Below are 27,694 nucleotides of genomic sequence, written 5' to 3' on the forward strand. Positions count from 1 at the left end.
TCTGCTGCACCACTGTGCCACCCTTCTTAATTTCTTCATTCGGTCAGGCATTCCTTGGCCCACTTTCCCAGTTGATCTAGATATCCTGTTATAATCTTCATCACTACCTTCTTCACTTTCTACTGCAAACTTCGGAACCATGCCAAATACATTCTTGACAATTTGTTAAAATAAATGACAAATAACAGCACCGATCCGTGTGACACACCACTGGTCACAGACCTCCCATGTAAAAACAGCCCTCCACTACCACCCTCTGACACATACTACCAAGCCAATCCAAGTATCAAATAATTTCCCATCTGCAGATGTGAAGATAGGTGGTGTATAATTTTTCAGTTTCCTTCCTTCTTGAATAGGCATACCTATGACCCCGGTAATTTAGTGCATGGAAAATATCTTGTTGAAAGGACAATTGTGTTGCTTTTATATGGGGAGGAGCTCCATCATCAAAGCTGCCTGTTGCAGTGCAATAAGGGGCAGCACAGTGGTGCAGTTGCTGCCTTACAACACCAGAGACCCAGGTTTGATCCCGAGTACGGGTGCTGTCTGTACGGAGTTTGTACCTTCTCCCCGTGACCGCGTGGGTTTTCTCCGGGTGCTCCAGTTTCCTCCCACACTCCAAAAACACACAGGTTTGTTGGGTAATTGGCTTCAGTAAAATTTGGCCCCAGTGTGTAGGATAGTGCTGGTGTGCGGGGATTGCTGACCGGGGCGGACTTGATGGGCCGAAGGGCCTATTTCTGCACTGTATCTCTAAACTAAACTAAACATCATTGGGGTTGCTTTACATTGAAGGTGGAGAGAAATACACTTCCTGGAAATAAAGATAATTTGCGACTGGATCGATGAAATGTGCAACATAAAATAATTGCTGTCAAAGGGAGTTAAAAATAACCTACCCAAAGACAAAGGTCAAAAATCATTTACATGGTAGAGCATTTGTCCTGAGGTGGAAATGATCAACAAAAACCAAAGTGAGATCAGAAAGCAAGGCAGTACTTGGACTCACCAGGTTGATATGATGCATCGTTATGTACTCAAGGATAAGCAGAGCAATAAGCTCTGGGTCCCATCGTACTCGAGGATGGTCTGGAAGATCTCTACAAAACATAACATTTTAATAAACTCAGATGTGAACAGAAAAGGAAATCTTCGAATCCTGGTTGTCCCAACAACGCCATGATGATGCTTCTACTGCTTTATCATGTGGCAACTGGTTTGACTGCACGCCAGGTTGTTCTCAGTGTATTCCTGCAATAAACAGTGCTTCTGAAATAGCCCAACCTATTAACCCCCATATGGCCTTAACCCAGTCATGGAGACTGTTGAGGACAGACAGGATTGTGGAATGGAAAGGGGAATCAAAATGAAATCCACAGGAAACTTGGGATGCACATTGCAGACAGAGCCCCAATGCTCTGCAAAACCAATCGCCATGTTACCTCTTGGTCTGACAGAGGAGCCCACACTGGGAACACTGAATGCAGTAGGCGAGGCTGAAGGAGGTGCACGTGAATCTTCCCCTCACCTGGAGGGGGCTGTTTTGCTCCCTGGATTTGGTGAGGGAGCGGGTGTGGAACATGTCTGTCACCCCCTGTGGTTGGAAGGGAAAGTGTCAAGGATCATGGAGGGGTGGGCGATCCAATAAGTCATGGAGGAAGTGTTCAAGCAGAATGGGGAAGATGTGGCTTGTGATGGGATCCCATTGCTGCTTGCAGAAATGGCAAAGGATGATGTGCGGGCTGCAGGGCTAGTTGGATGAAAGGCAGGGACTAGGGGAACTCTACTACTGTTCTGGTCTGGGAGTTGTTGAGAGAAAAAGTCTGGGAAATGGAGGACACGGAAGAGAGGGCTCCATCAAATAGAAGAACGGACACCACATGCCCCTCAAAAGAAAGACATTTCAACTATCCTGGAATTCATGGCTTCATCTTGAGAACAGATGCAGAAATATAACAGCAAATGACAAAAAGCTAAGTCAATGTGATAAGAACACAACAAAATCCCTGTGCTGTATTGTTTTAATAGATCCAGAAGTAATCTATTCAGCTTTTTACACCCATACTACCATTCATTCAAATCAAGGCAGATCTTTTACCTCTACACCACTTTTTCATACTACCCCTATCTTCCTCAGTTCCAACAATATTCAAAAATGTATCACCTGTATTTTGAATATATCCAGCAACTGAGCCCCTCACAACCATCTATGGTAGAGAATCCAGATTCACACCCACTAGAAGAAATGTATTTTCATCTCAGTCTGAAATGGCCAACTCTTTACTTTGAGACTGTGACCTCTTGTATGGGAAATGTCAGGATTAATCCTATAACAATCTCGTCCATCCAATTAAGCATTTTGTAGGTTTCATTGGCATTTTTCTGAATTCTGTTCCTGGCAAGAACCCCGTTCAGATGAGTATAATAGGGTGAGTAGAGGGGTTCTGGGCATGGATGGGTGTAATGTCCATTGAGTTTGAGAGCTTCTGGTTTGTGTTGTTCCTGGCACTGACTTTATTTCTCATCTTCTCAACAAGGCTCTTGGAAATCAATGTCTGATCTAAGTTTACTCTACTTTGAGTGAGATGGATGCGATACCAACTGATATTTGGCTTTTTATTCACCACCATTACAAATATGGAAGAAGCCAACGTGTGCTCTGTTTGGGCCTGGTTGCTCTGTAGCACAGTAGATTGTCAACATGCCCAGTTTATTGTCAACATGCTCAGTAGATTGTCAACATGCTCATCCTGGGCAAAGTCCATTGCCTGTACCTTTATCAATGCAGGTGAAGATGTGTGTCAATAATACAAGGAACATGCAGCAAGCAATAAGCTATTTCACTCCTTGTGCCTTCTCTACCATTCAATAATATTGTGGTTAATCTTTTACCTCTGCTCACTTTCCAGACCCATATCAATTAATGTCGATCTGGTGGACTGGTCGGCCATTTGAATATATGTTCAGAGCAGGGTGCCAATATACTGTGCAGTAGGGTATTTTGTTTTTCTGTTCATAAGATCATAAGAGATAGGAGTAGAATTAGGTCATTCGGTCCATCAAGTCTACTATAGACAATAGACAAAGGTGCAGGAGTAGGCCATTCGGCCCTTCGAGCCAGCACCGCCATTCAATGTGATCATGGCTGATCATTCTCAATCAGTACCCCGTTCCTGCTTTCTCCCCATATCCCCTGACTCCGCTATCCTTAAGAGCTCTATCTAGCTCTCTCTTGAATGTATTCAGAGAATTGGCCTCCACTGCCCTCTGAGGCAGAGAATTCCACAGATTCACAACTCTCTGACTGAAAAAGTTTTTCCTCATCTCTGTTCTAAATGGCCTACCCCTTATTCTTAAACTGTGGCCCCTGGTTCTGGACTCCCCCAACATTGGGAACATGTTTCCCGTCTCTAACGTGTCCAACCCCTTAATAATCTTATACGTTTCGATAAGATCCCCTCTCATCCTTCTAAATTCCAGTGTATACAAGCCTAGTCGCTCCAGTCTTTCAACATATGACAGTCCCGCCATTCCGGGAATTAACCTAGTAAACCTACGCTGCACACCCTCAATAGCAAGAATATCCTTCTTCAAATTTGGAGACCAAAACTGCACACAGTACTCCAGGTGCGGTCTCACTAGGGCCCTGTACAACTGCAGAAGGACCTCTTTGCTCCTATACTCAACTCCTCTTGTTATGAAGGCCAACATTCCATTGGCTTTCTTCACTGCCTGCTGTACCTGCATGCTTCCTTTCAGTGACTGATGCACTAGGACACCCAGATCACATTGTACGTCCCCTTTTCCTAACTTGACACCATTCAGATAATAATCTGCCTTCCTATTCTTACCACCAAAGTGGATAACCTCACACTTATCCACATTAAACTGCATCTGCCAAGCATCCGCCCACTCACACAACCTGTCCAAGTCACCCTGCAACCTCATAGCATCTTCCTCACAGTTCACACTGCCACCCAGCTTTGTATCATCTGCAAATTTGCTAATGGTACTTTTAATCCCTTCATCCAAGTCATTGATGTATATTGTAAATAGCTGCGGTCCCAACACCGAGCCTTGCGGTACCCCACTAGTCACTGCCTGCCATTCTGAAAGGGACCCATTTATCCCCACTCTTTGCTTTCTGTCTGTCAACCAACTTTCTATCCATGTCAGTACCCTACCTCCAATACCATGTGCTCTAATTTTGCCCACCAATCTCCTATGTGGGACCTTGTCGAAGGCTTTCTGAAAGTCGAGGTACACCACATCCACCGGCTCTTCCCCTGTCAATTTTCCTAGTTACATCCTCAAAAAATTCCAGTAGATTAGTCAAGCATGATTTCCCCTTCGTAAATCCATGCTGACTCGGAACGATCCTGTTACTGCTATCCAAATGCTCCGCAATTTCGTCTTTTATAATTGACTCCAGCATCTCCAATCATGGCTGATCTATCTCTTCCTCCTAACCACATTCTCCTGCCTTCTCCCCATAACCTCTCATACTAATCAAGAATCTATCTATCTCTACCTGAAATATAACCACTGACAGCCTCCACAACCTTCTATGGGAAAGAATTCCACAGATTCACCACCTTCTGACTAAAGAAATTCCTTCCTAAAAGAATGTCCTTTAATTCTGAGGCCATGACCTCTAGTCCTAGACTCTCCCACTAGTAGAAACATCTTCTCCACATCCACTCTATCCACTATTCTGCCTGTTTCAATTAGTTCCCCCCTCGTTCTTCAAAACTCCAGCTAGTACAGACCCAGTGTCGACAAATGCTCATCATAAGTTAACCCACTCATTCCTGGAATCATTCTTGTAAACCTCCTCTGGATCCTCTCCAGAGCCAGCACATCCTCAGATATGGTGCCCAGAATTGCTCATAATATTCTAAATGCGGCCTGACCAGTGCCTTATAGAGCCTCAGCATTACATCCCTGTTTTTGTATACAAGCCCTCTCGAAATAAATGCTAGCATTTGCTTTCTTTACTACTGATTCGACTTGCAGATTAACTTTTTGGGAATCCTGCACCAGCACTCCCAAGTCCCTATGCAACTCAGATTTCTGGATTCTCTCCCCATTTAGAAAATAATCTACACCTTCATTCCTACCACTAAAATGCATGACTCCACACTTTGCTACATTATATTCCATCTGCCACCACTGCCCACTCTCCCAACCTGTCCAAGTCTTTCTGCAGAGTCCCTGCTTTCTCTACACTACCTGCCCCTCCATCTATTTTCATATCATCCACAAAGTTGGCCACAAAGCCTTCAATCTCCAAATCATTAATATACAACGTGAAGAACAGCAGCCCCAGCACAGAGCTCTGTGGAACTCCACTTGTCACTGGCAGCCAAACCAGAAAAAGTCCCCTTTATTGCCACTCTTTGCCTTCTGCCATCCAGCCAACCTGCTATCCATGTTAGTATCTGCCCTTTGATTCCATGGGCTCTCATCTTCCTTAGCAGCCTCCCATGTGGCACCTTATCAAAGGCTTTCTGAAAATCAATGTAATAACAGTTCAATGTCATGAGTATTTTCACAAGTAGTTGGAACATACAAAACAACTTCTGACCCCGTGTCATGTTGTGGTTCTAACAAAGTAATGGCCAGAGACTGACAACGCTGCAGAAAGGGTGATTAAAAAGGTAACCATGAGCACAGTTAAAGAAGAACACTTTTACATGTTCATAAGGTGTGTCTCTCACACCTTCTGTCTTTTCATCTCTGGCCTTTGTCCAACCATCTGCCTATCAAATAACCCCTCTCACCTGTGTCGGCCTATAACCTGCCAAGCTTTGTCCTACCCCTCTCTTCCAGCTTTCTGTCCCCATCCCCACCATCAGCCTGAAGAAGGGTCCTGACTCAAAACGTCACCTATCCATGTTCTCCAGAGATGCTGCCTGACCCGCTCAGTGACTCCAGCATTCTGTCTTCTTTTGTAAACCAGCATCTGCAATTCCTTGTTTCTACAGAAGCAGAGTCGACTTTGGTGGGCAAGCGAGTGACTTTCTTTTCATTTTATAAATGTACTGGTTAAAATCACATTCACAATTAAATTCTTTGAAGCTTGTTATTTTAAATAATCGTGAATAAGTAACCTTCAACTGCATAAGTGTTTATCAGCTAGAGCAGCTTAATGAGGGCCAGATAACACAATGAGACTGACACCTGGGAACCTTGTGGAGCATGCTACTAACAAGGTGACCTTGAGGTGCTGTTACACACAATGTGATCTTTGAATGCTTACCTTAATTTTCTAAATCAGTGTGCTATAAAATCAATAAAGGAACATTTTAATTTGTATTCTGCAATGAGAAAGATAATTGATGACCTTGGAGATAAAGGGCAGCACAGTGGCGCAGCAAGAGAGTTGCTGCCTTACCACGCCAGAGACCCAGGTTGGATCCCGTCTACGCCTGTTGTCTGTACGGAGTTTGTTCGTTCTCCCCGTGACCGCGTGGGGTTTCCCCGAGATCATCGGTTTTCTCCCACACGCCAAAGACAGTGTGTGTAGGGTTGAGTTAGTGTGCGGGGATCGCTGGTCGGTGCGGGGTCGGTACGGGCTCGGTGGGCCAAAGGGCCTGTTTCCGCGCTGTATCTCTAAACTAAACTTCACAGAAGAGTAATCATAATATGGAATGCAGAATCAAGATTGAAAAAGATTTAATTGAATCTGAGAGCAGAGTCTTAAACCTTAAGAATACTAACTATGAAGGTGTGCTTGGCAAACATAAAAGTCATAACAGTAAAATTGTAATGGCTAAAGAATAAGTGTATAAAATCAAAGTTACATATATTTATATATATTTATATATACCTTTATAAGGCAAAAAATTTCAAACAGAAAAAGTATTACACCCAGAGCTTTTTAGAAAAGTTAAAGATAGTAGAAATAGGAAAGTTATAGATGAAAGGAAAAGGCTGATAACATTGCCAGAAAAAGGAACAAGCCTAAGAATTTGGTCCATTTTGGAATTCAGCAGAGAACCAAGTCATTGATAGGAAGTTAAAGCAGACCGTGAAAGTAGATTTGGCAAGAAATGTGAAAACAGATTGTAGGAGCATCTACAAATATACAACCCGGAAAAGATTAAGTAAAGATAATGTGGGCGCGTTACAGTTTGAGATACAAGGAATTATATTGGAAAATAATGAAAAAACAGGCAAATTAACCAAGTATTTTGTTTGCATTCAGGGAAAAATTCTTTAGCCTCCTGGAAATAATGGACGATTGGTTACAGACTTCCAGTCACAGAAACAGCCCTCAATCACAACCCTTTTCCTCCGATCAGCATCAATTTTAGATCCCATTTCCAAACACACATTGTCTCCCAAACCTTCTGTAAGAGAATATGATGCAGGACTTGGTCAAAGGCCTTGCTAAAGTGCACGTTAACCCATTCTGCAACCCTGTCTTCATCAATTTTCCTAGTTACCTCCTCAAAAAAGCTCAGATTTGAGAAACACGCTTTCCCCTGCACAAAAACCACATTATCTCCTCCTAATCAGTCCCTGGCTACGCACTTCAGTTTACTCTGAATGGATGTGATTACCTAGTATTACAGATAATTTATATTCTTGATTTTTTTGTTTTACTGCATTAATGGGCCTATAAAGTATGGATGTAATTGTTCCGTTCCCAGTGCATATTTGGAGTGTTGGGGTGATCTTAAAGAGGTTATAACATCATAAGGGGCATAGATGGGGTGAGTGCACAGTTTTTTTCAAGGGATTAGGGAATCAAGAACAAGAGGGCATAGGTTTAAGGTAAGGGGGGAAAGATTTAATAGGAACCCAATGGGCAACTTTTGGGGTGTGGCTTTTTGAGAGTGAATCCACATCTGACATTTGGGAGTATTTTAAAGGCCAGTTGACTGGTGTTCAGGACGCGAGGATGAAAGATAAGGTTGACAAAATTTGGTGACTTTGGATGACAAGAAAGATTGTAACTTTAGACTGAAAGAAAAAAAAAATAAGGTTCAGGAAGAACTAGACCCTTAAAAAATATAAAGAAAGTAAGAAAGTACTTAATCAAGAAATTTGGGGGCTAAGACCAAGCAAGCAAGGGAGAAGATTGCGGGGGTAGATACAAAATGCTGGAGTAACTCAGCAGGACAGGCAGCATCTCTGGAGAGAAGGAATGGGTGACATTTCGGGTCGACTCTTCTTCAGACTGAAGATCAGATCAGTCAGAAGAAGAGTCTCGACCTGAAACGTCACCCATTCCTTCTCTCCAGAGATGCTGCCAGTCCCGCTGAGTTACTCCAGCATTTTGTCTACCTTCGATTTAAACCAGCATCTGAAGTTCCTTCCTACACATAGAAGATTGCAGGGCCTTGATAGCGATTTTTGTACCCTCTTTAGCCATGGGCGATATACTGGACTAGAAGATACCCAAATGTTGCCCCATGGGTTCCAATTAAATCGTTGCCCCCTTACCTTAAACCAATATCCTCTTGTTTTTGGTGGTTATTTTACTGTTGGTTACTTGCACTGGATTACTGTATGTGCAAGTCCAGTGTTGTCTTGGATTCTGCTTGCTCTGTTTCTCAAAGACTCAGGCAGGCATACATGACCAAGTTCTCCCGCATTCTGCAATCACCATAACCCAATTCCACAAGCTGCCTCCATCCTTAACTGGAGCAGTAGATGGGAGGGATCCACGCCACTAGTTCAGTATGGGAATGAGATTTGGTTTTGCACAGTTGGTTTGAGGCGCACAGCGGTAGAGTTGCTGCTTCACAGCGCCAGAGACCCAGGTTTGATCCGGGCTACGAGTGCTGTCTGTATGGTCTTTGTACGTTCTCCCCAAGACCTGCATGAGTTTTCTCTGGGTGCTTCGGTTTCCTCCCATGCTCCAAAGATTTGTAGGTCCACAAGTTTGTAGGTTAATTGAATTTGGTAAAATTGTAAATTGTCCCAAGTGTGTGTAGGATAGTTAGTGCGTGGGGATCACTGGTCAGCATGGACTTGGTGGGATGAAGAGCCAGTTTCCATGCAGTATCTCTAAACCAAACGAAAAATTAATACAGGGCTGAGAGAATAGGGCAATGGGGTTAGTTTGATATTGATGCAGGACGTGCAGAAAGCAGGACAGTGGGATTAGCATTGGATCGAAAAAGGGGATTGAACAAGAGGATGAGAAGTCAGTGAGAATAGTTTGGATTAACACATGGTATGAAGAACCAGGATCTTGCCTTCCGCACCCTCAAGGTCAGCTGCGGGTGATGCCCCCAGGGGCACAAAGGCTGAAGATGGCCGGGCGAGGAGAGGGACGGTTCGCGGGATGATCTGGACGGAGGCGACGGCTGCGATGGGCCTTTATGACCATCTGCAGCTGGGACTGCAAAATGGTGGCAAAACCTGGTGACTCTTGCATATGGTCTCAGTGGGCTGTTTCTATACATTCTATACTTAATCTGAGATCATATTTATGTATGGCAATAATTTAACTGAACTGTATGCAAAAAAATAAATTCACTGTACTTTGCTAAATGTGAAATTAAAGAACCATTGAGGCTGCTGGTAGTGTTGGTGGTGGGATTGGTTTAGGGTTTTTACAACAAAGCTGTCATAGATAAAATGAATCAGGCTATTTTTCTCATGAATTTATTGAAGCATTTTGTATCTGCTTAGTACTGCCCTTCACAGTTCAATTTCCTGCATTGTGACTGCAAAGCGGTTTCAGGGAATTGCTACTGCATTGTGTTAAGTACAGTCTCCAACCGCATAGAAGCTTGAAGGTCTGGCTACCTCAATGAATACAAATGTGTGCAGGATCAAGCTTTTATTGGAAAAAAAAGTGCCGACCTAGTGCTGGGCAATTAAACAGCTCACTAGCAGAGAAGCCAGTCTGAGCACATCCCCATCCACACAGTAGGCAGGACTCTGTAAATGACTGCACCGGAAGGAATGAAGCATTTGAAAACATTTTAAACAGATCTAGACACAAAGTGCTAGAGTAACTCAGGGGGTCCGGCAGCGTTTCTGGAGAACATGGATAGGTGTTCAGACCTCCCAACGCTTCCGAATTTGGCAGAAAGTTTCCACTTTCTTATTTCATTTCCACGATTCCGATTTCACCTCATATTTTTCCGCAAAACACACGCCTCACCTCTCACCATGCCTCTCGCCCCGCCCCGCCGCTGGCCCCGACTTGCCTCCCCCCGCTGCCGGCCACCCCTCCCCTCACCGCCGGCCACCCTTCCCACCGCCCTCCATTCGCCTCGCCGTTGGCCACGTCGCCGGCCTCCCCTCGCCGCCAGCCACCCCTCGCCGCCGGGCACGACTCGCCTCGCTACCGGGCACGACTCGCCTCGCCACCGGGCACGACTCGCTGCGTAGCGCGAGGCCCGTTGATGTTGAGAGGGGATGGGGTGCGGGGGCAGGGGAGGGGGGAGTGGGGGTGGAGGAAGGGAGGGGGTAGTGGGGATGGGAGGGGAGTGGGGGAGGATGGGAAGGGGGAGGATGGGAAGGGGGAGTGGGGGTGGGGGGAGGGGCAGTGGAGGTGGGGGGGAAGGTGGGGAGGGGAGGGCGGGAGTGGTGGGGAAAGGGAAGGAGGGAGTAGGCGGGAAGGCGGGAGTGGGGGGGCGGGAGTCGGGGGAAGGGCAGGAGTCGGGGGGAAAGGGTGGAGGGGAGTAGTGGGGGTAGAGGGGGATGGGTGGAGTTGGGGGTGGGGGGGACATGGATTGTTGTGATTTGCTGATGAAGACCACTGGAGCAAGTATGTCTTCAATTAAATTAGGTATGTGCATTTTTAATGAAACTCTTACATTGTAAAAAGTATTTCTGTTCAATAACCTTTCTATAATAGTAGAATATACTCATGATAGGCTTGACATTGTACATGTAGTCCAAGAACTACAGACTGTTGGAAATAATAGTAGTTTTTCACACATGAATGTAGCGCAATGCGTACGCGCATTTGGCGTGCATACTTTTTTTGCTGAAAAGTTGCATTACGCACCATATTATGAATTTTGTTGTAAAATTCTGAATTTTGGTCAACATTCTGAATTTGTAAAATCTAATGTTGGGTGGTCTGGGTGTTGTTCCAGGCCGGGATCCTGTCTTCAGTTCGAGTGTGGTGAGGGTGGAAAGAAAGCTGGAAGAGAGGAGGGTCAGGACATAGCCTGGCAAGTGCTGGGTAGAAGGTAGACACAAAATGCTGGAGTAACTCAGCGGGTCAGGCAGCATCTTGGGAGAGAAGGAATGGGTGACGTTTCGGGGCAGGACCGCCCCCTCCCCTGACATCAGTCTGAAGAAGGGCCTCGACCCAAAACGTCACCCATTCCTTCTCTCCCGATATGCTGCCTGACCTGCTGAGTTACTCCAGCATTTCGTGTCTACCTTCAATTGAAACCAGCATCTGCAGCTTTTTTTTCCTACACAAGTGCTGGGTGGATACAGGTGTGTATCCACCTATCACTTGCCTGGTAAAGAAATCTGCTGAGTGCGTAATAGAACATAAAGCAATACAGCACTGGACTAGGCCCTTCGACTCAATGCCTGTGCCCAAAATGATGCCAAGACCAACTCTTGTCTGCCTGTACATAAATTATATCCCTCCATAGACTCTTCACAGCCACTAACGTATATGTCTCAACCACCACATCCGGTAGCATGTTCCAGGTACTCACCACCCTCCCCGCACATCTCCTTTAAACTTTGCTCCTCTCACCTTAAAGCCACGCCCTCCAGCATTTGATATTTCCAGCCTGGGAAACAGCTTCAAACTGCCTGTCCCATCTATGCCTCTCATAATTTTATAGTTTAAATGCAAATTGTCCCTGAAATCTTAATTGCAGAAGCCAATCTTCGGAAAAATTTAATTCTTTGCTGGTTACAAGCAAAGGACAGAGGCATGTATTCCACAACATGTGACTCATCTACTGACACTCCAAAGCCTTGCGTATCTGTAAGGCCCTTGTTATTTGTGCGATGGAACATAGAACGAGTAGTTTCTATGAACCCAACATCATTCAGGCTACAATTCCCCAGGTGATTATCAGCCCATCCACTAGACCAAACATTCTTTCTCTCCACACCAGTGCACAAAAATACATTCCACTTATTTTGCTAACACTACTCCAATAGCACCTTCCAAATGCTAAGCCTCCACCACCAAGACAAAGCGAACATTGCCACCTGCAGGTTTCCTTCTGACCCGACTTGAAATTATTTCTAAGTCTATCTATTTTATCTATCTATCTGCCGCTTTTCCCAACAATTCTCCTTCTGTGCCCTGCGTTGTACACTGGCTGCAATGTGCCGGCACCAGCAGGCCCTCGCTCTGACTCTCCCACAGCTCCGGGCCTCACTAACCCACACCTGCAATGGGCCCCAACTATACTTTATCCAATGCCGGATCCACACCCTCAACAAACGCTTCCTCGCCTACATGGACTCCACTAAGAATTGGAAACTTGCTCGCCTCCAGACCGCACCCTCCACCGACACTCCTCGACAGCGACTCGACCGCCCGCAGGCCCGGGGCTCCACCGCTGGTCCGCGCCGCCTGCCCGCACACCACGCCATTGCTGCCACGAGGAGCAGCAACCAGACTCACCGCCTCCCTGGCCGATCCCAGGCCCAGACCACCTACGTAGCTGGTGTTGACGTCCACCACCTCCCCGAGGCCACCACCGCCGCTACTGCCGACTTCAAGCCTATCTGAGGGTACAACCGCCGCTGCCGCCGACCACCGCCGCCGCCTCCCCGGGGCCACTGCCGCCGACTTCCACAACCGCCGCCGCCGACCCTCGCTTCCTTCCCGGCCATCCGCTGACCAGGCCGACTGACACTTCCCCCGCTGACCCGGGCTCCAGTTCCCCGCGGGCCTCCACCAGCGACTGTGTCGACCCTCGCCGCTCCACCGCCCAGCAGCAGCCCGCAGCCGTCGCTGTACCCGGCTCACAGACAGCGCTGGGCCCACAGTCCCCACGGGGAAGAGTCACACAGCGCGTGGTCTGACTCCGCTGGGTCCTACTGCCCATCCCCTCCTACAGGGAACCTCAGCAGGGGTTCCACTGGGTCTCCTCCTTCCCCCTCTAGCCAGGCGGCCCTAGCTACTCCCCATCCATACATAGGTCCTCAAGCCCCCCTCTGCTCTGTTAACCTACCACCCCCCACCATACATCGCCTCCACCCCCTGCCTTCATCCGACCACAACCTCCAAACTTGTCGGGTGTTAACCATCCCCCGACCTCCCCCTTTCAGACACCGAACGGTCTGTCCACAGCAGGGGCCTCACCTTTGTTCCCCTCCGCCCCCACATCAACGAGTTCTGCGTCCGCCATGACGTGGAGCTCTTCTTCCGTCGCCTCCGCCTCCGAGCCTTTTTCCATGGGAAGGAGTCCTCACCCCCCAGTGATGACCCCTTCTCCCGTCTCCAGCGGACCCCCTCCTCTTGGACCCCTGCCGGTTGGCCAACTACCCTCACTAGAACTTTTCATCTCCAACTGCCGGCGTGACATTAACCGCCTCAAATTCTCCACTCCCCTGACTAACTCTAACCTCCCCCCTCCTGAACGTGCAGCCCTCCACTCACTCTGCAACAACCCGGCCTTAGTCATCAAACCCACTGACAAGGGAGGTGCTGTGGCAGTCAGGCGGGCTGACTTCTACCGGACTGAGGCCAGACGACAACTCTCAGACACCTCTTCCTACTTTTCCTTGGACCATGACCCCACCGACGAGCACCAGACCTTAATCACTAACACTGACCTCACCACTTCCGGCGCTCTGCCCTCTAATGCCTCCAAACTTATCATTCCCCAGCCCCGCACGGCCCGATTTTACCTTCTTCCTAAAATCCACAAACAGAACTGTCCTGGCAGACCCATTGTTTCTGCCTGTTCATGTCCGACCAAATTAATTTCCACCTACCTCGACTCCATCCTATCCCCCCCTGGTCCAATCCCACCCCACCTATGTCCAAGACACCTCACATGCTCTCCATCTCAATAACTTCCGGTTTCCAGGCCCCCACTCCCTCATCTTCACCATGGATGTCCAGTCACTCTACACCTCCATCCCCCACAAGGATGGTCTCGAAGCCCTCCGTTTCTTCCTCGACCATAGAACCAGCCAATCCCCATCTACTAACACTCTCCTCCGCCTAGCAGAGCTGGTTCTTACCCTCAATAACTTCTCCTTTGACTCCTCCCACTTCCTCCAAACCAGAGGCGTAGCTATGGGCACTCGCATGGGCCCTAGCTATGCCTGCCTCTTTGTTGGGTACGTCAAACAATCCCTGTTCCAGACATACAATGGCCCCATCCCTGAACTCTACCTCCGCAACATCGACAACTGCACTGGTGCTACCTCTTGTACCCATGCAGAACTCACTGACTTCATACATTTCACCACTAATTTCCATCCTGCTCTTAACTATACTTGGACTATCTCCGACATCTCCCTACCGTTTCTGGATCTCACCATCTCCATCACAGGAGACAGACTAGTGACCAATATCTACTACAAACCCACTGACTCCCACAGCTATCTGGACTACACTTCTGCCCACCCTGTCCCCAGCAAAAAGTAGACTAGTCTATCCCCTACTCCCAATTCCTCCGTCTACGCCGCATCTGCACCCAGGATGAGGTGTTTCACGCTAGGGCATCAGAGATGTCCTCATTCTTTAGGAAATGTGGCTTCCCCTCTTCCATTATAGATGAAGCTCTCACTAGGGCCTCCTCTATATCCCGCAGCTCCGCTCTTGCTCCCCCTCCCCCCATTCATAACAAGGATAGAGTCCCCCTTGTCCTCACCTTCCACCCCATCAGGCAGCGTATCCAACAAATTATCCTCCAATATTTCCGTCACCTCCAACAGGATCCCACTATTGGCCACATCTTCCCATCTCCGCCCCTTTCTGCGTTCCGCAGAGACCGTTCCCTCTGTAACTTCCTGGTCCACTCGTCCCTTCCTATCCAAACCACCCCAACCCCGGGCACTTTCCCCTGCAACCGCAGGAGCTGCAACACCTGTCCCTTTACCTCCCCCCTCGACCCCATCCAAGGACCCAAACAGTCTTTCCAGGTGAGGTAGAGGTTCACCTGCACCTCCTCCAACCTCATCTATTGTATCCGCTGTTCCAGATGTCAACTTCTCTACATCGGCGAGACCAAACGCAGGCTCGGTGATCGTTTCGCTCAACACCTTCGCTCAGTCCGCCTTAACCAACCTGATCTCCCGGTGGCTGAGCACTTCAACTCCCCCTCCCACTCCCAGTCTAACCTTTCTGTCATGGGCCTCCTCCAGTGTCACAGTGGGGCCCACCGCAAATTGGACGAACAGCACCTTATATTTTGCTTGGGCAGCTTGCAGCCCAGTGGTATGAACATTGACTTCTCTAACTTTAGATAGTTCCTCTGTCCTTCTCTTCCCCTCCCCTTCCCAGTTCTTCCTTTCTCCACCTATATCCTTTCTTTGTCCCGACCCCTGACATCAGTCTCAAGAAGGGTCTCGACCTGAAACGTCACCCATTCTTTCTCTCCAGAGATGCTGCCTGACCTGCTGAGTTACTCCAGCATTTTGTGATACCTTGGAATTATTTCACTGTTTCTTCACTGTCACAAGATCTAAGTCTGCAAATTCAATACCCACTGAACACTGAGTTGTATATGTATGTGGTTCACAAATATGGTCTAGCACCCTCTTGTCAAGGACAACAAATAGAGACATAGGAGAAATGAACCACAAATGGCGTTGCCAATAGCAATTAGAAAGTGAATTAAAAAAAATTAAATTACAAAATGATTTTCAGCTTCATTAATCTGAAAAATAGCAATTCCCACCTTGTCTTTAATACAGACGGGCACCATTCCCACATGCCCATTCACACTGTGGGCCCCATTCACACTGTGGGCCCCATTCCCATTCACACTGTGCGGCCCATTCCCACCTGCCCATTAACACTACGAGGCCCATTCCCACCTGCCCATTAACACTACGAGGCCCATTCCCACATGCCCATTCACACAGTGGGGCACACTCCCACATGCTCATTCACACTGTGGGGCCCATTCACACTGTGGGGCCCACTCCCACATGCTCATTCACACTGTGGGGCCCACTCCCACATGCTCATTCACACTGTGGGGCCCATTCACACTGTGGGGCCCATTCACACAGTGGGGCCCATTCACACTGTGGGGCCCATTCACACAGTGGGGCCCATTCACACAGTGGGGCCCATTCACACTGTGGGGCCCATTCACACTGTGGGGCCCACTCCCACATGCTCATTCACACAGTGGGGCCCATTCACACTGTGGGGCCCACTCCCACATGCCCATTCACACTGTGGGGCCCATTCACACAGTGGGGCCCACTCCCACATGCTCATTCACACAGTGGGGCCCACTCCCACATGCTCATTCACACAGTGGGGCCCATTCACACAGTGGGGCCCACTCCCACATGCTCATTCACACTGTGGGGCCCATTCCCCACCCCACCCATTCCCTTTCACACAGGGTCCCGATTCCCCAATTCTTTCATGCAGCAGGGTCCATTCCCAATTCCCTTTCATACTGTGGGACTCTAGTTTCCATAAGCCCTTTAAACGAATCTGATACTATTTTGGTAGCATGCTCTTGAGGTTGCCTGATGAAGTTTCTGGCTATTATGAAAAAGGCCTTGGGGTACTTTGTTTCAAGGCTGTTGGTTACAGTGTGTAGTTCCTCAAGTACAAGCTTTGCATCAGCCTGGGGTGGGATGTAGGCTGTGGTCAGGATAACCAAAGTGAATTCCTGTGGCAGGTAGTAGGGATGACCCTTCACCGTGAGATATTCCACTCCTTGGAGTAGGAAGCTCAGCCGGACATTCGAACATGCTTTGGCTATGCCTCTTGTAATTTTGTATACATCAATCAGGTTCCCCCGCAGCCTTTCCTGTACAAAGAAAACCCTAGTCTACCTAGTCTCGCATCATAGCTGAAACACCACAGTCTGCACCCTCATCAGGCACGTACATAATGTCTTTCATGAGTGAACAGGCTGCTGACACTAGGTCTAAAGACTCAAATTTTAGGAGAACTGGTTTAGAGAAAACATAAAATAAAAGTAACATTAAAAAATTGATATCAGCACTTTTAAAAATGAAATTCACCTAGAGCATCTCGGCACAGCAGCACAGTGGTAGAATTGCTGCCTTACATTGCCAGAGACCCGGGTTCAATCCTGACTATGGGTGCTGTGTGTGTGGAGTTTGCACGTTCTCCATGTGGGTTTTCTCCGGGTGTCCCGATTTCCACCTACATCCCAAAGACGTGCAGGTTTGTAGGTTAATTGGCTTCTGTAAAATCCTAGTGTGTAGGATAGAACTAATGTACAGGTAATCAGTGGTCGGCATAGACTTGGTGGGCTGAAGGGCCTGTTTCCACGGTGTATCTCTAAAACTCAAAAATCACATTAGCAGAGACACAAAAAATCCCACTTTGTTGATGAAGTTCTAAGCGAATGAATAGATGCAGAGTGCAGGTGTTGCAGCAAATATATACCTGTGATCCAAAATGGTTACATAGGAAGAAGGGATCCCAAGGACAGCACAGCTCTGCAGTAGTTCCTTCTTACGAACCTCTCCTTGATTGTAGAAGTTCCCTGAAAATATGAGATATGAGCAGATCATAACAGTAATTCCAGTGCTAGTAATCAAAAGTGATTTTCCTGTCAACAGTGCTGGAAAATAAAAAAGGTAAGTACATCAAGCTTCTTTTCACCATGCAGTGAGATTATGTCTGATCCATGATCTACGACCTAACTTCAGGACATAACTTAAAACCCACCTTTCTCTTTACTCCCTTTTCCCAAATAGTGACATAACAGTTACCACCCTCCAATCCTGAGTCATAGAGTTGTAGTGTCATACAGCACAGAAACAGGGCCCCACAACCCAACTCATCCATGCCAACTAAAATGCCCCAACTAAGTCCTATTTGCCCGCATCCGGCCCATATCCCTCGAAACCTTTCCTATCCGTTGGAACTAATGTAGAGTCTAAGGAGTGTTGGAAGCAACCCACCATTTCTTATTTATGACTGCAGGAGAGAATTATTTCTTTTTACTTTAGTTTAGTTTAGAGATACAGCGTGGAAATACGCACTTCAGCCCACCGAGTCCATGCCGACCAGCGATCCCCGCACACTAACACTATCCTTCACACACCAGGGATAATTTATAATTTTACCAAGCCAATTAGCCTACAAACCTGTCATTTATGGAGTGGGGGAGGAAGCCAGAGCTCCCAGAGAACACCCACACGGTCACAGGGAGAACGTACAAACTCCGAACAGACGGCGCCCGTAGTCAGGATCAAACCCGGGTCTCTGGGGCTGGAAGGCAGCAACTCTACCATTGCGCCATCATTTGCGCTGATCATTTTCACTTCACCTATCTATGGAAAGGTTTACATACGGTTTTAGTTTACATAGTCCCTGCAAGTTGATTCACATTATCTCTTTTCCTCTTGTTAGCCACTGTTGACCTCACCTTCCTGTGTTATTTTTGTGGTAGATACAGGAATGAACAGTTGTTATTATTATAAGAAAATAACTGCAGATGCTGGTACAAATCGATTTATTCACAAAATGCTGGAGTAACTCAGCAGGTCAGGCAGCATCTCGGGAGAGAAGGAATGGGTGACGTTTCGGGTCGAGACCCTTCTTCAGACTGATGTCGGGGGTGGGACAAAGTTGTTATTATTATTCGTCCCTCCTCTCCTTATGTGTGAGCCATTGCCAATCTACCGCCAACTGCATAAATAACATTCCCCAATCTATCTGAGCCAACATTTTTCATTATGGTTTCCTTCATTATTTTCAAGACCATAGTCTCAAAATCGACTGCAATGCTCTCCATGCAAATGAAGAATTCTACCATCTTACGATCACACCTTGTCAGCTGTCTTGCACAACAAGATTGCTAATTAACCCTTTCTCACAGCAACACAAGTTGAACATTTCCTCGGGTCTCCATAGAAACATAGAAAATAGGTGCAGGAGTAGGCCATTCGGCCCTTCGAGCCTGCATCGCCATTCAATATGATCATGGCTGATCATCCAACTCAGTGTCCTGTACCTGCCTTCTCTCCATACCCTCTGATCCTTTTAGCCACAAGGGCCACATCTAACTCCCTCTTAAATATAGCCAATGAACTGGCCTCCTGTGGCAGAGAATTCCACAGATTCACTACTCTGTGTGAAAAAAAACTTTCTCATCTCGGTCCTAAAAGACTTCCCCCTTATCCTTAAACTGTGACCCCTTGTTCTGGACTTCCCCAACATCGGGAACAATCTTCCTGCATCTAGCCTGTCCAACCCCTTAAGAATTTTGTAAGTTTCTATAAGATCCCCCCTCAATCTTCTAAATTCCAGCGACTACAAGCCGAGTCTATCCAGTCTTTCTTCATATGAAAGTCCTGCCATCCCAGGAATCAATCTGGTGAACCTTCTCTGTACTCCCTCTATGGCAAGAATATCTTTCCTCAGATTAGGAGACCAAAATTGTACGCAATACTCCAGGTGTGGTCTCACCAATGCCCTGTACAACTGCAGCGGTACCTCCCTGCTCCTATACTCAAATCCCCTCGCTATGATTGCCAACATACCATTCGCTTTCTTCACTGCCTGTTGCACCTGCATGCCTACTTTCAATGACTGGTGTACCACGACACCCAGGTCTCGTTGCATCTCCCCTTTTCCTAATCGGCCACCATTCAGATAATAGTCTGCTTTCCTGTTCTTGCCACCAAAGTGGATAACCTCACATTTATCCACATTATACTGCATCTGCCATGCATTTTCCCCACTCACCTAATCTATCCAAGTCACCTTGCAGCCTCCTAGCATCCTCCTCACAGCTAACACTGCCCCCCAGCTTTGTGTTATCCACAAACTTGGAGATGTTGCATTCAATTCCCTCGTCCAAATCATTAATATATATAGTAAATAGCTGGGGTCCCAGCACTAAGCCTTGCGGTACCCCACTAGTCACTGCCTGCCATTCTGAAAAGGACCCGTTTATTCCTACTCTTTGCTTCCTGTCTGCCAGCCAGTTCTCTACTCCATCTCCTCCCCTGCAGCACCGCTGCCTCCTCCTTCTACCCCAAAGTCACCAGCATACTCCACCTTAAAAGTGGCAGCAGGTGAGAGGGGAGGGAGCCCCACGGTGACCGGGGGCACACTGAAACACAAAGTGCTGGAGTAACTCAGCCGACTGAATCAGTCTGAAGAAGGGTCTCAATGTTGCCTATCCATGAACTTCAGAGATCCTGACCGGCTGAGTTACTCCAAAACTTTGTGTCCTTTTGGTGGGTGAAGAAGGGCTCCCTGGTGCACCTTGCGAGTCGGGAGTGGTTTTGGAAGCCAGTGCTCTAAACAGCCGGGGAGACAGTGGGAGCCGGGGATGGATCGGCAGGTCTTTCCGCCATATCCGACATCTGTTTCTTAATGGGTCTTTAAAATGAGGGTTTACAGTAGGGTTTTTGCAAAAGTTAGGAGAAATTATTGAGAGCATAATTAATTATTTCACAACAGAGGGACAGGACACTCGCCACTCGCAATGCCACCTGTGGTCGCTCACGGAATTTCAACTATAATCTTGTCTGGATTATTGGGGTGGAGGGACCATCAGTTGCTGGATAATCAAGGTTCAACCTGTACCTGGTTTGTGACAGCTTGTTCTCCATTTGGTTCCTTGACATATTAGTCCAGAAAACCATGCTGAATGCCATTGTACCAAGGGCTTGAATGGGGTGGAATTTGCTAGTGTGTTCGGAAAAATGATCTCAATCGACAAGTCATCCCTAACCAGAGACCGCGAGCTCCGTGATGGTAAGTCCGCAAGCACCCATGGTTGGAGCTCCGAGGCCGATCCCTGGCAAGGGGATTGCCAGCTCCATGTTAAGTCCATCGGCTCCCCGCGGTGGAGCTCTCAAATGTCGGTCTCCAGCAAAGGTCACCAACTCCTCCATGTTAGGCCACAGTGCGGGCAGAGATACGATACGGGAAAAAAAACACCCGCATCTCCGTCGAGATAAGAGATTTAAAAAAGTTTCCTCCAAACCCCCACCCCATATAAAACAAGCTACAGAACACTAAAAACTTAACATATACATAACCCCAGTACCCCCTCCCGCCTACCCCTCCCAATCACTCACACCCACTTACAGCCTGACTCCAGTATGCAAAGACTGGGCCCTCGTCCACGTCCCACCCCCTCCTTGCTGCCCAACATCAGTCTGCCCACTTCTCCATCACGAGTAGAAATTGAGGAGGTGGACAAGCTATTCAGGAGACAGAAAAACTGGAAATCTCCAGGACCGGGCAATGTTTCCCCCTCTACCCTCAAGCTCTGTGCCGAACAACTGGCACCAGTCCACACAGACATTTTCAATCAGTCCCTGCAAACCTGCACTGCCTCTGCCTGCTTCAAAATCTCCACTATTGTTCCCGTACCCAAAAGGCCTGGTCTTAATGACTACAGGCCTGTCACACTGATCTCTGTGATCATGAAAACCCTTGAAAGACGTGCTGGCCCAGCTGAAAAAGATCACAAACCCCCTGCAGTTTGCATACTGGGCCAATAGATCAGTGAATGACAGTCAACCAAGGTCTGCACTTTATCCTCCAGCACCAAGACCGCCAGGGGACCTATGCAAGGATTTTGTTTGTGGATTTTACCTCTGCATTCAACACCATTGTGCCAGAGCTACTACACTCCAAACTCTCCCAGTTGACTGTGCCTGAACCCCTCCGTCAGTGGATCACCAACTCCCTGACAGACAGGAAGCAGCATGTGAGGCTGGGAAAGCACCTCTCAGACCCACTGACCCTCAGCATAGGAGCACCGCAAGGCTGCGTACTCTCCGCTCTCCTTTACTCTGTCTACACCAACGACTGCACCTCCACAGACTCCTCTGTCAAGCTTCTCAAGTTTGTGGATGACACAATCCTGATTGGACTGATCCAGGATGGGGAGGAATCTGCCTACAGACAGAAAGTGACACAGCTGGCATCCTGGTGTCTTCGCAACAACCGGAGCTCATTGCTCTTAAGACAGTGGAATTGATAGTAGACTTTAGGAGAGTTCCCCCTCCCCTCACTCACCATCAACAACACCACAGTCACATCTGTGGAGTCATTCAAGTTCCTTCAACTCCATCAACTCCAGGGATCTTAAATGGGAGGCCACCATCAACTCCACAGTCCAAAAGGCCCAACAGAGGATGTACTTCCTGCGGCTGCTGAGAAAGCACAATCTGCCACAGGCAGTGATGGTCCAGTTTTATACTGCCATCATAGAGTCAGTCCTCACCTTCTCCATCATGGTCTGGTTTGGCTCAGCCACCAAGCATGACATCCAGAGGTTGCAGCGCATTGTTCGATCAGCCGAGAAGGTTGTTGGCTGCAACCTTACCCCATCGATGAACTGTACACTGCAAGGGCCAGGAAGACAGCGGGTAAGATCATTTCTGACCCCTCTCACCCTGGCCACAAACTGTAGCACTTCCCTCTGGAATGGCGACTCCGGACTGTCAAAGCCGCCACAGCCAGACATGGAAGGGTAAAGTGTAAAAACCAGAGATCAAAGCTGACGCTGTTCAAGAAAATGCAGAATGGTTCATGGTTGGCTGAGGGGAAGTTGACAACGAGGCATACAAACAGTAAAATTACTCAGGAGGTCAGTGAAACTAATCAGAGAACTAGGTGGGAGGGATGGAGAGAGAGAGGGAAGGCAATGGTTACTTGAAGTTAGAGAAATCAATATTCATAAGTTGCCGAAGCGAAATACGAGTTACTATTTCTCCAATTTGTGTTTGGCCTAAAGTGACCTACAATTTACTCTGAAAATAGTGCCTCGGTACCACCCTTGCCAGACCCTCAGACGGTACACTGCCCTGCAGCCGGCCGGCCGGGTACGAGCGGTGTGAAGCATAATGCTCACCGCACGGCTAGAGACCACTCGGCCCTCCAAACGCTACTGACCTGTGGAGAGACAGAGCAGGCGCACGGACACGCGGCGAGCCCCCAGGCGCAGCAAGGCCGGCGCGAAGAACATACACTCGTCGTCCGGGTGAGCGATGACCAGCAGCGCCGTGGTGCCCGGGCCCGGCTCCGGCTCCGGCTCCGGCTCCGCGCGGCTACGGCTGCGCTTCTGCCGGTAAATGTGGCGGATCCAGAGAGAGTAAAGGAAACTCAGAGCCAACAGGCAGCACAGGCCCACCATCTCCATAGCAACCGGTCCGACCGGCCGCCTGTCCGGCTTGCTGCACGAACCAGAAGAACAGTTCCGCACATCAGAGGCGGCGCCTAAACCCACCCACACTTCACCCAGCTTCCATTTTCTCCCACCTAGACCTTTTTGTTTGGGTTTCCACTTCCCCATATATCACCCAACTCCCACCTAGACCACTTTGTTTGGGTTTCTCCTCCCTACCCACAGGACTCCCCTCTTTCTCTTTCTCTTTCCCTTCCTCCATCCGTTCATCTATCTATTTATTTATTTATTATCTCCTCCCTCATATTTAACCGATTGCACCCTTTTCCACTAATCATTTCCTGTTTATTTTCTCCACCCGACCGTTGACTTAACCTCTCCTCCCCTGGATCTACCCAGCACCAGACCTTCCCCTCGCCTCTTTCTGCCAGCGTACCTCCCCTCTACTCCATCAGTCTGAAGAAGTTTAAACTTTTAAGAAGCATTTATATGGACAATTAAATCAGCATGGCATTGAAGGATATGGTGCATATGCTGCCGAAAGGGATTTGTGTCGATGGGAAAGAAGGTTGACATTGATGTGGTAGGCCAAATAACCTGTCTCTGTACTGTATGACTATAACTCCTCCAGACCACGTTGGTCCTCCATTTCTCTATAATCATTTCCTCCCTCTCACAAACCCCCTCCTTTGGCACATACCAATATACACTCTCCTTCCTCCAACAACATAACACTGATCCCTCATTTACACCATCTCTCCTCTCCCTCACATTTTACTGCCCCCTCCCAACAAAGTCCATCTTCTCCCATCAACCACACAGAGCGTCTCTTCCTGCACCCATTTCCCATTCAACACCCCACATACCCACTCAACCCCAACAATCTCACACCCACTCACATCCCAGCTGCATTTCTTTCATCCCTTTTTCATTTCTTTGCACTCTCCCATCACCCCACACATACATTACCATACCCACATCATAGAATCAGACAGCACAGAAATGATGCCATTTGGTCCATCGCTTTTATACCAAACACGATGTATGCCTACTCATCCCATTTGCCTGTATTAGGCCTATTCCCTTTCTTACCCTAACAACCCCCCCCCCCCCCCCATTTCCAATTCATTTCCCCCACCACATATCTCTCATATCCTGATCACCTCTCCAGTCCTTACGGTGAAGCCCCCCCCATCTCCCAGCCCCTTGCCCTCGCCCTCTTTCCCACATTCCCACGAGTCCCGCCCCCTTGCCCCCCATTTCCACATCCCTGCAAGACCTAGCCCCTCAATCATATTTCCCATCCCTGCATCTCCCAGCCTCTTTCCCTCATTTCCCCATCCCTGTAAATCCCATTTTCTCAGCTGCCCCTTTCCCCACCCAACTAGACCACCACACCAGTCCCCTCCCTATCTCCTATTCCCCCCAATCTACTACCACCCCTCAATCCCCTTCCCCCCATCTCCCAATCTCCTTCCCCCCAATCTCCCATTCCCCAATCTCCTTCCCCCCATCTCCCATTCCCCAATCTCTTACCCCACATCCCCATCTCCTACTCCGCCCCCCCTAGTACCCCTCCTACTTCCCCATCTCCCACTCCATCTCCCACGCCTCTCTTCCCATCTACCACAGCCCTCTCCCCATCTCACCCGCCCCTCTCTGCCTCTCCCCATCTCTCTCACCCTAACCCTATCTCCCCCCAACCCCTCTACCTTTCACCTCTGCCCATCTCCCCTATTCCTTTCCCCTTCCTCCTCTCTTCCCTCCCCAACCCCCCACTTCCCTCCCCCTCCCCCTCCCCCTACTTCCCCTCCCCCTCCCCCCACTTCCACTTCCCACCCCCACTCCCCACCCCCTCCTCCTCCTCCCTCCACCCCCCTCCCTCCACCCCACCCCCCTCCTCCCCTCCACCCCACCCCCCTCCTCCTCCCCTCCACCCCCCTCCTCCCCCCCCTCCTCCCCCCCTCCCCTCCCCCCCTCCCCCCCCTCCCCTCCTCCCCCCCCCCTCCCCTCCTCCCCCCCCCCTCCCCCCCTCCCCTCCTCCCCCCCTCCCCTCCTCCCCCCCCTCCCCTCCTCCCCCCCTCCCCCTCCCCCCCTCCCCCTACCCCCCTCCCCCTACCCCCCCCTCCCCCTACCCCCCCCCCTCCCCCCCCTCCCCTCCCCCCCCCTCCCCTCCTCCCCCCCCCCTCCCCTCCTCCCCCCCCCCTCCCCTCCTCCCCCCCCCTCCCCTCCTCCCCCCCCCCTCCCCTCCTCCCTCCCCCCCTCCCCTCCTCCCTCCCCCCTCCCCCCTCCCCTCCCCCCCCTCCCCTCCCCCCTCCCCTCCCCTCCCTCCCCCCCCTCCCCCCCTCCCCTCCCTCCCCCCCTCCCCTCCCTCCCTCCCCTCCCTCCCCCCCTCCCCTCCCTCCCCCCTCCCCTCCCCTCCCCTCCCCTCCCTCCCCTCCCTCCCCTCCCCTCCCTCCCCTCCCTCCCTCCCCTCCCCTCCCCTCCCTCCCCTCCCCTCCCCTCCCTCCCTCCCTCCCCTCCCCCCCTCCCTCCCTCCCCCCTCCCCCCCTCCCTCCCCTCCCCCCCTCCCTCCCCTCCCTCCCCTCCCTCCCCTCCTCCCCTCCCTCCCCCCTCCTCCCCCTCCTCCCCCCCTCCTCCCCCCTCCTCCCCCCCCTCCTCCCCCTCCCCCCCTCCTCCCCCTCCCCCCCCTCCTCCCCCCTCCCCCCCTCCTCTCTCCCCTCCCCCTCTCCCCCCCCCCCTCCTCTCCCCCCCCCATCTCTCCCCCCCCCTCTCTCCCCCCCCTCCTCTCCCCCCCCTCCTCTCCCCCCCCTCCTCTCCCCCCCCTCCTCTCCCCCCCCTCCTCTCCCCCCCCTCCTCTCCCCCCCTCCTCTCCCCCCCCTCCTCTCCCCCCCCTCCCCTCCCCCCCTCCTCTCCCCCTCCTCCCCTCCCCCCCTCCTCTCCCCCCCTCCTCTCCCCCTCCTCCCCTCCTCCCCCCCGCCCCTCCTCTCCCCCCTCCTCCTCCCCTTCCTCCCCTCCTCCCCTCCCCCCCCCTCCTCCCCTCCTCCCCTCCTCCACCCCCTCCTCCCCTCCTCCCCTCCCCCCCCTCCTCCCCCCCCCCTCTCCCCTCCTCCTCCTCCCCTCCTCCTCCCCCCCCCTCCTCCTCCTCCCCCCCCTCCTCCTCCCCCTCCCCCCTCCCCCCCCTCCCCCCTCCCCCCTCCCCCCTCCCCCCCTCCCCCCTCCCCCCTCCCCCCCCTCCCCCCTCCCCTCCCCCCCTCCCCCCTCCCCCCTCCCCCCTCCCCCCCCTCCCCTCCCCCCTCCCCCTCCCCCCTCCCTCCCCCCCCTCCCCCCTCCCTCCCCCTCCCCCCTCCCCCTCCCCCCCCCTCCCCCCTCCCCCCCCCCTCCCCCTCCCCTCCTCCTCCCCCTCCCTCCCCCTCACCTCCCCCTCCCACCCCCCTCCCCTCCTCCTCCTCCTCCTCCCCTCCTCCCCCCCTCCCCCTCCCCTCCTCCCCCCCTCCCCCCCTCCCCCTCCTCCCCCCCTCCCCCCCTCCCCCCTCCCCTCCCCTCCTCCCCCTCCCCTCCTCCCCCCACCCCCCCTCCCCTCCTCCCCTCCTCCCCCCCTCCCCTCCTCCCCCCACCCCCCCTCCCCTCCTCCCCCCACCCCCCCTCCCCTCCTCCCCCCACCCCCCCTCCCCTCCTCCCCCCACCCCCCCTCCCCCCATCCCCCCCTCCCCCTCCTCCCCCATCCCCTCCTCCCCCCCTCCCCCCACCCCCCCTCCCCTCCTCCCCCCACCCCCTCCCCACCCCCCTCCCCACCCCCCCTCCCCTCCTCCCCCCCTCCCCCCCCCCCTCCTCCCCTCCTCTCCCCCCCCTCCTCTCCCCCCCTCCTCTCCCCCCCTCCTCCCCCCCCTCCTCTCCCCCCCCTCCTCCCCCCCCTCCTCTCCCCCCCCTCCTCTCCCCCCCTCCTCTCCCCCCCCTCCTCTCCCCCCCCTCCTCTCCCCCCCTCCTCCCCCCCCCCTCCCCTCCCCCCCTCCCCTCCCCCCCTCCTCCCCTCCCCCCCCTCCTCTCCCCCTCCTCCCCTCCCCCCCCTCCTCTCCCCCTCCTCCTCCCCCCTCCCCTCCTCCCCTCCTCCCCTCCTCCCCCCCCCCTCTCCCCTCCTCCCCCCTCCCCTCCTCCCCCCTCTCCCCTCCTCCTCCTCCCTCCCCTCCTCCCCCTCCTCCTCCTCCTCCCTCCCCTCCCTCCCCTCCTCCCCCTCCCTCCCCTCCTCCTCCCCCCCCCTCCCCTCCCCCTCCCCTCCCCCTCCCCTCCTCCTCCCCTCCCCCTCCCACCCCCTCTCCCCTCCTCCCCCCACCCCCCCTCCCCTCCTCCCCCCACCCCCCTCCCCTCCTCCCCCCTCCCCTCCTCCCCCCACCCCCTCTCCCCCTCCTCCCCCCACCCCCCCTCCCCTCCTCCCCCCACCCCCCTCCCCTCCT

At 51.3% G+C, this 27,694-nt stretch overlaps 2 protein-coding genes across 2 annotated transcripts in view; one reads left to right on the forward strand and one right to left on the reverse strand.

Moving 5' to 3' along the window:
- pigl (phosphatidylinositol glycan anchor biosynthesis, class L) overlaps positions 1 to 23,283 on the reverse strand; it is a 47,772-nt gene extending 24,489 nt beyond the window's left edge. The window contains exons 1-3 of the mRNA XM_078422026.1: positions 23,012 to 23,283; positions 17,528 to 17,627; positions 1,013 to 1,103 (exon numbers count right to left, since the gene is read on the reverse strand). Coding sequence (XP_078278152.1) covers positions 1,013 to 1,103; positions 17,528 to 17,627; positions 23,012 to 23,258 — 438 coding nt within the window. The 5' untranslated portion in view covers positions 23,259 to 23,283. The remainder of the gene's footprint in view (positions 1 to 1,012; positions 1,104 to 17,527; positions 17,628 to 23,011) is intronic.
- ncor1 (nuclear receptor corepressor 1) overlaps positions 23,201 to 27,694 on the forward strand; it is a 186,200-nt gene continuing 181,706 nt past the window's right edge. Inside the window, exon 1 of the mRNA XM_078422004.1 lies at positions 23,201 to 23,826. The gene's annotated coding sequence lies outside the window, so the exon portion shown is untranslated. The remainder of the gene's footprint in view (positions 23,827 to 27,694) is intronic.

The sequence above is a fragment of the Rhinoraja longicauda genome, chromosome 26 (assembly GCF_053455715.1).
Source record: "Rhinoraja longicauda isolate Sanriku21f chromosome 26, sRhiLon1.1, whole genome shotgun sequence".
In the NCBI taxonomy this organism is placed as follows: Eukaryota; Metazoa; Chordata; class Chondrichthyes; order Rajiformes; family Arhynchobatidae; genus Rhinoraja; species Rhinoraja longicauda.